The following is an 11,024-nucleotide window of genomic DNA, read 5'->3' as shown; positions in this document are numbered from 1 at the left end:
CATCTTAAGACTCTACCTGTACCTAAAAGAATATCATGTAACTGTGAATGCAATAAGGTACGTACTGTGTATGTGTACTTTTTTAAATTGTATTTGTATCTCTTCCTTCACCCGTACCATCCTCATTTAGACACCCATTCATTTCAGCAGGGATGATTTCCCAAATCACTTTACATCCATTAACTCTTTTCCCTTTGCTCTCATTTTCTTGTTTACAAACAATAGATTAGGTGCCATTTACCTAGGATGCCTAATGGATGTTTTCTTGAACTGAAGAGTTTATAAAAGAGTGCAGAAGAATAGCCAGACATTGAAATAAAGCCTTAATTTACTCTTCATTGTTTCAAAATAGAAAACAAAACTGTGCAGATGAATGTGTAACTTTATTGTTCAAATACAAGAATTGTAGGTATTTGTTGACATCTCCCAACATAAATTTTAATCTTCATTAGGTTCCATAAGCTGATACTTATTTGATAGGTCAGTTTTAATTAGCATGGTTTTCACATAAGGAATATCGTTGATGAATTGACTTGAAAGAGCGGAGGTGGATGTATAAGCGATCGTTGGCACTGGGGACCTTGAGTTGCCTCTCTGTTGCTGGTTAGGAAAAGGACTGTCATGGACTGACATATCGTTATACATATCTGGAAATGTAGAAGGTTCCACCATCAGTCCAAAAGAACTGCTCCGAAATGGAGATACGATGTGGTTCTGAGAAGTAGAGGTAGCGGTAGTAGCAAAGTCCTCAACGTGGCCATTTACTTGAGTGTAGGTGCTATGGGAGTGCCAATTAAAAATGCTCAACTGGTTTAAAACAGAAGGTTGATCTACCACATTCTGTTCTGTTTGTCTAACTGATATTGATGATGGAGAAGGTAAGTCACGTGGAGATAGGGAGCTTGTTTTAGGGACGATCTGGCTGGTATGTGTCTTTTTTGTGAAAGGCACACTTAAACTTGTAGAAGCTGAAAATGGACTCTCTCCACTAGTTTCACAATGAAAACCAGAGTTACAATCATCTATGTTGACCCTTGCTTTAACATGCTTCTTGTAATCTGGAACTAATGAAGATTTTGGAAACACATTGTTAATCCCGACTCTTCTTTTCATTCTTACTAAAAGTTGGGGAAAATCTCTTTTGAAATTTGGATTTTGGTAGACCTGTAACTAAAATCAAAGGATGCAATCATTTAGTTATTTTTTGTAAACCAAGGTACACCTGACAAGCAAAGCTGAACTATAAAAATGTATTCCTTTAATGATACAAATTAAATAGCATCAAATAAAACATCTCCATTAGTAGTTTTAACACCCTACGTGTTAGAAACAGGTATGCTCCTCAGCTAAAAAATATGTTGTATATATACAATAAATACCAGTTAAAGTAGCTTGAGGACAAGTATCCAGTTTCAAGTTGCTAGGAGAGTTTGTTAAATACCAAATATTTTACCCTCCAGCTGTTCTCAACTTCAAAAAATAAAATGTTTTCAACAATTTGCTATCTCAATTTTAAATTCAGTTTTAGCTACATATGTGAACATGCTTTCTAAGTCACATGAATTAATCTTACATATTGCCAATAAGTGGAAAATGTTAATACCTTGCTCAAAACTGAGACATTGTTTTCTTCTTCCAGAAAGTCAGGTAGTGAAGCAGATCTTTGAAAAGTTTGTCGCTTTTTACTAAACCCATAAAGGTTAAGCTGGCGAACTAAACTTTTCATACTATCAGTTTTAAATATTCTGAAAGGGACCTTTCTTTCCAAGACTTCTTTCTTGAAGAGTTCTTCATTGATCACTATAGAAGTGCCACTTTCGTCCCACCAAATAGATTCAAATTGATCACTTTCAACTAGAGTCCAGAGTTTTTGAGGAAAAGTGAGTGAAAGAAAATCATTCCACTCATTTGTTTCAGAGACAGAAAATGTGTAGCGTGGCCATTTTATCCCAAATTCCTCAGCCAAAGCCTGAAAAGCATATTCTTCAATCATAGATCTCAAAACTGAGTCCCCAGTAAGTGTGTAATCACACAAAGAAGAGCTAATGGAGGTTTCGGAACCAGTTGATTCATCTTTACGAGGCACATCTTGAATTTCTGAAGGAATATGTGCCATCTCAGAGAACTCTTTCTTCAGATACTTTCCTCATTTGTCTGATTTTACACAGTCCAACTTCAAATGCTGCTTGGCTGGCGTACAGAGATAAACTCTCTAGACCATTAGCATGGTTCTCAAAGTCAAAAAGCTGTGACATCACAAAGTCATTGGTCTCCTAGCAATTGAAGAGTAGCTCTGACATCATAAAGTCACTGGTCTTCTAGCAATTGAAGGGCAATGTTCAACCAGTGTTTACTTCTACATCAACTTAATATAAAGTCTGCTTACATAAATAGGATCCAAAAACATGAAACCTGCAAAATGTCATTCCTAAAGAATTTTTACGCAGAAAAGTCACATCAATAAATCTACTTGGTTCCTGAAATAAAAGTGATTGATCACCCTTCTATACATATTCTTAACATTCAGGACTGTTACCAACCCAAACATGGGTCTGCTCACTTCTGTGCAATAAAGTCAATCAACTGACTGTGGGTTTCAGTGAAAGCAAGTGTAGTGTTTATTGTATGACCTTCAACAGAAGTGTTTATATTAATGCAGAGTAAAACAGGAACTTAAATTAAGACTCATTTTACTCTTAATTATTTCAAAATAGAAATTGGCACTATGAAGATGAATATGTAACTTTATGCTTCAAATAAGAGAATTGTAGGAATTTATTAACATCTCCCAACATTAATTTTACACTTCAATATCCTCCATAATCTGACTCCTATTTGATAGATCAGTTGTCTTAGGACAGTTTTCAAATAATGAATATGGTTGATGAGTGGATCTTGAAAGAGAAACAGCAGATGTTTCAGGGACCTTGGCACTGGGAAAAATAAATTGCCTGACTGTTGTAGTTTAGGAAAAGGATGGTCATGGGTTGACATATTACCATACAAACCTGGAAAGGCAGAAGGCTCCACCCTCAGTCCAAACTGACTGTTCTGTAATGGAGATATGTTGCGGTACAGAGAAATAGAAGTAGACATAGCTGGAAAATTTTCACTGGAGCCATTTGATTTAGTGCAGCTGCTATGCGAAGTCCCATGACAAATGCTCAAACTAGATTGAGGGATGGGGAGGGAGATGGGAGGGTATTCCCAAAGGGAGGGGATATATGTGCCTCTATAATTGATTTATTTTGAATTCTAACAGAATACAGAAAAATTCTCTAAAGAAATTACTCTTCCATTAAAACAACAACAACAACAGCTAAATCAGCAGCAAATTGATGTATCACAATATGCTCCTGTGGTCTAACTGATATTTATGATGGAGAAGAGAAGTCATTTCAAGTTCGGACACTTGTATCAGCAGCTATCTGGATGCTAGAAGGCTTTCACATGAATGGCACACTTAAACGTGTTCAGGCTGAAAATACACTCTGTCCTCTAGTTTCAGGATGAAAGTCAGGGTTTTGATCATCCACATTACCCCTTGCTTTAACATGCTTCTTATAATCTCAGACTAACGAAGATACTGTACAGACATTTTTATTCCCAATAGCATCATATAACCCCCTGCATTAGTATTTTTAAAAACTTACATTACAGTAGAAATTATGCTCCTCAAGTAAAATATGTTACAAATCGCCAGTAAATACAACTTTAAATGGCTTCTGGACTTGTGTCTTGTTCCAAGTTTTTCTCTTTTTTTTTTGTCAAATGTAATTTAAAGCCTGTTTATTAAGCTGGCAAAACATTTGCCACACCAAAGACAGTAAATGAACTATTTGGTCAATCCAAGATTTGTTAACATGTTTCAGGCTGAACAATTTAGGTCCTCTTGCTCAAGGCTATGCCATTACCTTGTTCATCTTCTGCTATTCTTTCTATAATAAGAGCTCGATTTCAAATATCTGATGAGACCTTCAGCCCATAAAATTGCAACTATAAAGTGTTTAAAGATATTGTTCTATGAAAGCAGCTGCTATCCTTACATTGGATAAAAAATTTAAAACTTAAATTTCCAGTAACAAAGAAACATATCTGAACAATATTTCTAGTGGTCAACTGTTACATTTTGGATACAGCTACTATACTTTTAAATATATATATATTTCCCTTTATTGGGTAAAATAGATGCAAAATGCACAGTGCATAGGTCATAATCAGGCTATTCTAGACAGCCTAACAATGAAATTCAATGTTGTATACATCAGAATATCTTCTCAATACATCAGTAGGTAAAATTTTACTTCATCACTAAATTTTTGCTGCAAATATTAGAACAGAAAGCATGGGTGAACCAGACTTCTGTCCTTTCATACCATGGTGGTTCAGCTGCCTGCCCCCTCTCCACATCATATATTCTTGGTATTGTCATACTTTGCATTTGCCTGGTATCCATATTAGGGAAAAAAATAAAACAAACTAGATATCTTGAACAGGCTTAACACATTATGTTAATGTGAAAATATTTCAAAGATTGGGTATTTTATCAACATTTCACCCAGTTTTCACAGAATCATGGTACACACGGTTTCAGTAGGAAAATTAAAATCATCAGTATTATATGAAATGAGTAGCTATTGTGTTAGAAAACACACAGAGAGTAATTTCTTATCCTAAACATGGAGGGAAAACTTAGTTATGAGAAAACAATAATTGTCACCAATAATACGGAAACATTTGCTAAACAGTACATTTGAATAGTCAGTATTACAAAAAGTAAGATCATGGCGTCTGTTCCCACCAGTTCAAGGCAAATAAAATGGGAACATGCAGAAAAAAATGAGAGATTTCACTTCCTGTGGCTCTAAATTCATTGCAAATGGTGACGACAACCTTAAAATTACAAGACAGTTGCTTCTTGACAGAAAAGCTGTGACAAATTTAGAAGTTTTTTTTTTTTAAAAACTAAGACCTGATTGGCCAATAGAGTCACAACCACTGTCTTTCCAAAGACACGTACAGATGTGAGAACACCAAAGAATTGGTTATTTTGAACTACTCTGCTGTGGTGGCCTAGTGAGAGTTCCTTGGACTGCAGGAAGATCAATCCAGTGAATCTTCAGGTAATCAACACTGAAGATTCATTGGAAGGCCTGGTGCTGAAAATAAAGCTCCAAAGCTTGTTCATCTGAGGCAAGGAGCTGACTCATTAAAATAGATCCTAATCTTTAAAAAATGTTGAACGCAGGAGGAGCAGTAGGTAAGAGAGGATGAGACATTTGGATAGCATCAACGATTCATAGGACATGATCTCAGGGAGTCTATGGGAGATGGTGAGGGACAGAGAAGCCTGATGTGCTACAGTCCAAGGGGATACAAAGAGTCAAACATGACTTAGTGGTTGAAGAACAGCGACACTTGAGTTAATCAAATGGGTCTTGCAGGTTGAAGGTTGGTTCCAAAATATCAGAGGAATAGGAGACAAAGACCACTCTCTCCCCAACGAGTTCATCTAAGGATCAACTACACATGGAAGAACTTTCAGAAAACAAATTGTGAACACGGTTGACTGGCCCAAGATACCGAGAAAGTCAAACATGTCTTTTCAAAAGGAGGTAGACAAAATAAAAGAGACATAAAAAGAGACAAAGTATTTAGGGGCTGAGGCTGGTCTTGGAGAGGACGTTGTAAAAGAATAGTAAACCCTCTCAGATCAGTGACAGTGGAGAACTCTGGGATCACATAGAGCAACATAATCAAGGGAAAGAAAAACAAAAACACATGTCCTTAAGTGAAACTACCAGCAGAGAAGAAGCTCAGATGCTCCTGTCCACCATCATTGAGGTGGACCTGGGAGGGATATCTGGGCTGTATCATCTGCCCTATGGTAAAGACCCAGCTTTAATGCTCTGAGGACAATCTGACAGAGGTGAGGTGACGTAGCAACCGAAACCATTGGAATACCAGAGACAAAATGCAAAAAAGGGCCATTCTTGAGAGAAGTCTCTAAGACCACATAGCGAAAACTGACACACTCACAGCACAAAATTTTCCACCTTACAGATATCAAAGATGTGTAACCTAGCTAACATTTATGGCCATTTCCTCCACGGAGGCAGAGAGGAATGCTCGGATCAGTGAGAACAGAAGGCAAGATGGTGCTGTTATATCATCCTCCGAGACAAACATCTCCCTCCAAGATCTGAGCAGGCTGCCAGTTGCTAATCATGTCTTCATGCGTTCATGTACAGTTCACATAGGACAGAAGGGTCAGAGCCTGAGTTCAGCACCCGTCCAGAGACACATGCACTCTTGCAATTTGTTCTTATGGCAAAGCCAATAATAAAGAAAAGTTACATGTCTCTAAATCAGTTTAGTTCACCTCAGTCACTCAGTCGTGTCTGACATTTGCAACTTCATGAATCACAGCACGCCAGGCCTTCCTGTCCAATACCAACTTCTGGAGCTTATCCAAACTCATGTCCTTCTAGTCAGTGATACCATCCAGCCACCTCATCCTCTGTCGTCCTCTTCTTCTCATGCCCCAATCCTTCCCAGAATCAGGGTCTTTTCCAGTGAGTCAACTCTTCGCATGAGGTCACCAAACTATTGGGGATTCAGCTTCAACATCAGTCCTTCCAAAGAATATCCAGGACGGATCTCCTTTAGGATGGACTGGTTGAACCTTCTTGCAGACCAAGGGACTCGCAAGAGTCTTCTCCAACACCACAGCTCAAAAGCATCAATTCTTCAGCGCTCAGGCTTCTTCACTGTCCAAATCTCACATCCATACGTCATGTAAAAACCATAGCTTTGGCTAGACAGACCTTTGTTGGCAAAGTAATGTCTCTGCTTTTCAGTATGCTATCTAGTGTGGTTACAACCTTCCTTCCAAGAAGTAAGTGTCTTCTAATTTCATGGCTGGATTCACCATCAGCAGTGATTTCGGAGCCCCCCAAAAATAAAGTCTGACACTGTTTGCACGGTTTCTCCATATATTTCCCGTGAAGTGATAGGACCAGGTATCATGATCTTAGTTTTCTGATTGTTGAGTTTTAAGTCAACTTTTTCACTCTCCTCTTTCACTTCCGTCAGGAAGCTCTTGAGTTCTTCTTTGCTTTCTTCCATAAGAAAAGTTGGATGTCTCTAAATCAGTTCAGTTAAGCTCAGTCCCTCAGTAGTGTCTGACTTTTGCAACCATATGAATTGCAGCACGCCAGGCTTTCCTGTCCATCACCAACTTCTGGAGCTTATCCAAACTCATGTCCTTCGAGTCAGTGATACCATTCAGCCATCGCATCCTCTGTCTTCCACTTCTCCTCCTTCCCCCAATCCTTCCCAGCATCAGGGTCTTTTCCAATGAGTCAAATCTTCGCATGAGGTCACCAAACTATTGGAGAATCAGCTTCAACATCAGTTCTTCCAATGAACACCCAGGACTGATGGCCTTTAGGATGGACTGGTTGGACCTTCTTGCAGTCCAAGGGACTCCACAGTTCAAAGGCATCAATTCTTCAGTGCTCAACATTCTTCCACCGTCCAAATCTCACATTCACACATGACTACTGGAAAAACCATAGCCCAGACTAGACGGACCTTGTTGGCAAAACGATGTCTCTGCCTTTTAGTATGATATCTTGATTGCTCATAACTTTCCTTCCAAGGAGTAAGGGTCTTTTAATTACATGGCTGCTAAATAGCCTGGAGTTAAAACTCCCCTTAATGTCCTCTAAACCATTCAATGAAAAACAAAGAACTGTCTCACCTGAAAAAAACATGGACATTAAGGCTGTTACACCCAGCTCCAAGTCGTTCTAGCTTCTGGCCGATCTCCAAAATTCCTGGCCCCAGCCATTTAAGAGATATCTACTCAAAACAACCTTGGAGAAGAACAGGCCCCCTTAAGACAGTAGCTTTCCACATATATGTCTGTATATACTTACTCTTTTCTTGGGTTAGTGCAGCAGCTCATTTATCTGACTGCTGCCCCTTTTTGCCTCATTAAAGGTGATCTGTTCCTATAAAGTGCCAGTCTCATTATTTTGCTGAACCTCACCTTCTCTAACTCCCTTACCCTAAAAACAAACTGATTGGCTGGAACACGACAGATACTTAAGATGCATGGACTACCTTGGACAGTGCCTTGCCTGCCACCCAATTGCCTGAGAAACTTGGACCTGGGAGGGAAACAAAGCACATCGTCGATTGTGGTCAGTGCCCTTGCACACCACCCGAGAACTTGAGTGGCTTAGACTTGGGAAATGTGTGAATCAGAGGGCCCACTTTGGACAGTGACCTCGCAGATCACCCAGGAACCCGAGCAAGGTGAACTGAGAAAGTATATGTCACATTTGTCAGTGGCAAGCCCACCTTGGTGGCCAAAGCACCTTAACCACCCCACATATCCCAGTCGTATTTGTTCTCAGTGACCCCCCGCCCCCTCACCAGCACCACCACTGCACCGCTGAGCAAGTGAGGTCGAATAATGGCCTTCTGTCCCCTCGTGTCATGGTGCAAACTACTGCTGCTGCTTCTGCTAAGTCGCTTCAGTGGTGTCCGACTCTGTGTGACCCCATAAATGGCAGCCCACCAGGTTACCCGGTCTCTGGGTTTCTCCAGGCAAGAACAGGGGAGTGGGTTGCCATTACCTTCTCCAGGTGCAAACTAGTCATAAGTAAATTAGTCATGAAAGAGAGCTGCAAACTGAGGAAGTAAGAACAATCAAAGAAGGGCAAAGTAGCCCAGAAGTGACAGGTGCAACAAATTGAAACACTGACGTTAGTGCAGAAACTGTGTAATCTAGGGACAACAATAGCTTTTGACAACAAGTAAAAGCAGGATAAAGAGACTATCTGACACTGATCTGACACCACAAAGCTCAGAGCAACTTTAGAGAAATTGTTAGACTATTCTTTATTATTTTCATGTTTGTTGTTGTTGTTCTTTATCATTCCCTTTACTTTCGTTTCTATATACCGCGTTATATTTTGAGAATGACTTTGGCTTCCATCTTTTTTCCAGTATTTATAGTAGTTTAAATTCTATTCTAGTTTCTTAATCTTTGCTTTTTGATTTTTTTTTTAAATCAATGATTATAACTTTAGGAATTCGATCTTTAGAATTGATTTCCATTTACGGATTTAATTCCTGAGTTGATCGTACTCTTCCCTTTTTACTCTCCCTTTTCTCCTCTTAGAAGTTTCTATCTCCCTCCTCACCTTGTTCTGCTCTGTATAACTCTATGAATCCCTTTGACTGTTTTTGGCTATGGAGAACTGCTTCACCATCAACCTTGGGTTTTATCTTCTGTTCTGTGGATACAGAATTCTTGTTGCTACTGTAACTCGGGGACCAAAACCCAGAGGCCACGAGGTCAATTCCAGATATTTAGATCATTTTGGAACCCCTGACATCAGTGAACATTAAAAGAGGAGTGCATCCAAAAGTTCCCATGCCTACATGGAAATCAAGCCCCAAGCTGAAGCCAGCAATTTCAGTGCACGACAACCCACAGGTATTCTTCAGCAAAGCCCAAACACAAAAATAAATATTACAAAAGGTGCTACATGAAGCCATATCAAAGTCACAGACACCACAAAGCACATTATAGGACAACTCATTGCACTTCATAGAGCAGTGATCATGCTCCACCTGACAGACCACAGGCACAAGATCCCCCAAGCATTAAAGCTTGACAACTTACAGGTCCAATCCCACCCAGAAAGATCAGCTTCCACAGCAAAGTGGAGCCATAGCCCTGTAGCCTGCAGAAAGGGGACCCAAACCACAGGATCTAAACAAAATGAAATGGGAGAGAACTATGCAGCCGGTGAAGGTACATGATAAAAACTCACCAAAATAAGCAAAAGAAGAGGAGATAGAAAGTCTTCCTGAAAAAGAACTCAGAACAATGATAGTAAAGATGACCAAAAGCTTGAAAGCTAAGTGGAGTCACGAGTAAATAGAACTGGAGGCCCACACTGAGGAGAAATGAACACATTTACCATGGATCTATAAGGAATAAAGAAAAGTCAAGCAGTAATGGTCAGTGCAATAATGGAGATTAACAACATCCTGGAAGGAACCAACAGTAGAATAACTGAGACGGAGAAAGAACTATTAAGCTGGAGGTAGAAAAGAAGAACCTCCATTAAATGTGGAAGGAAGTAACTCCCTCAGTCCCAACACACCAGAGAGTCCCACATAGGATGAGCCCAAACTGAAACACCCCGCCACAAATATTTTATTCAAACTCAGAAAATTTAAGCACACACACACACACACACAAATAAAAGCAAACATCAAGTACAAAGAGAAGAAAGACATAAATATCATACAGTTGGATCCCCATAAGGATAGCTGCTGATCTTTCAGGAGAAATTCTTTTGGCCAATAGAGGATGGTAACACATTCTCAAAATGAAACAAGCACGCACTCTTGCTCCTTTCACATGCTAGCTAGGTAATAGTCAAAATTCGTAGGCAGTACATAAACCAAGAAATCCCACATGTGAAAGCTAAATTTGGAAACAATAGATGAGCCAGAGAACCATTTGGGAACATTCATTGGCTCCTAGAGGAAACAACGGGATTTCAGAAAAGCATTTACTTCTGCTTCAGTGTTCCACCAAAGACATTGGCTGAGTGTGTCACACACAGTACTGAGTACTATCACAGCAAACTCTGGACAGTTTCAAAGAGACAGAAGTCACAGACAATCTTACCTCTTACCTGAGAAACGTGTACTCAGGTCAAGATGGAAGAACTGGAAAAAGACATGGAACAATTGACCAGTTTAAAACTGGGAAAAGATAGTGACAGAACTGCTGATAATCACTCTGCTTATGTGAAATATATGCAGACTATACTATTGAAAATGCCGGGCTGGATGAATAATTAGCTGGAATCAAGGTTTCTGTGACAAGCTTTAACAACCTTACATAGTCTGATGGGAACTCTGTAGGAAAAGAAAGTGAAGAGGAACTAAAGAGTGTCTTGAGGATGAATGAGGAAAGTGAAAAATTT

The 11,024-nt window shown here is 39.5% G+C and overlaps 1 protein-coding gene across 1 annotated transcript; it reads right to left on the bottom strand.

The window, feature by feature from the left end:
• Positions 1-364: 364 nt before the first annotated feature.
• LOC145537520 (heat shock transcription factor, Y-linked-like) lies at positions 365-2,247 on the bottom strand. The gene is made up of 2 exons (XM_081568210.1): positions 1,604-2,247; positions 365-1,170 (listed from the first exon to the last, which is right to left on the bottom strand). The coding sequence occupies exons 1-2, from the start codon at positions 2,114-2,116 to the stop codon at positions 439-441; spliced, it is 1,245 nt and encodes a 414-aa protein (XP_081424336.1). The 5' UTR covers positions 2,117-2,247; the 3' UTR covers positions 365-438.
• Positions 2,248-11,024: the final 8,777 nt, after the last annotated feature.

Source organism: Giraffa tippelskirchi, chromosome Y (assembly GCF_054371585.1).
Source record: "Giraffa tippelskirchi isolate mGirTip1 chromosome Y, T2T-mGirTip1v1.2.pri, whole genome shotgun sequence".
NCBI lineage: Eukaryota > Metazoa > Chordata > Mammalia > Artiodactyla > Giraffidae > Giraffa > Giraffa tippelskirchi.
Note: the sequence above shows the minus strand (reverse complement) of the source record. Positions and strands in the feature narration are given on the sequence as shown.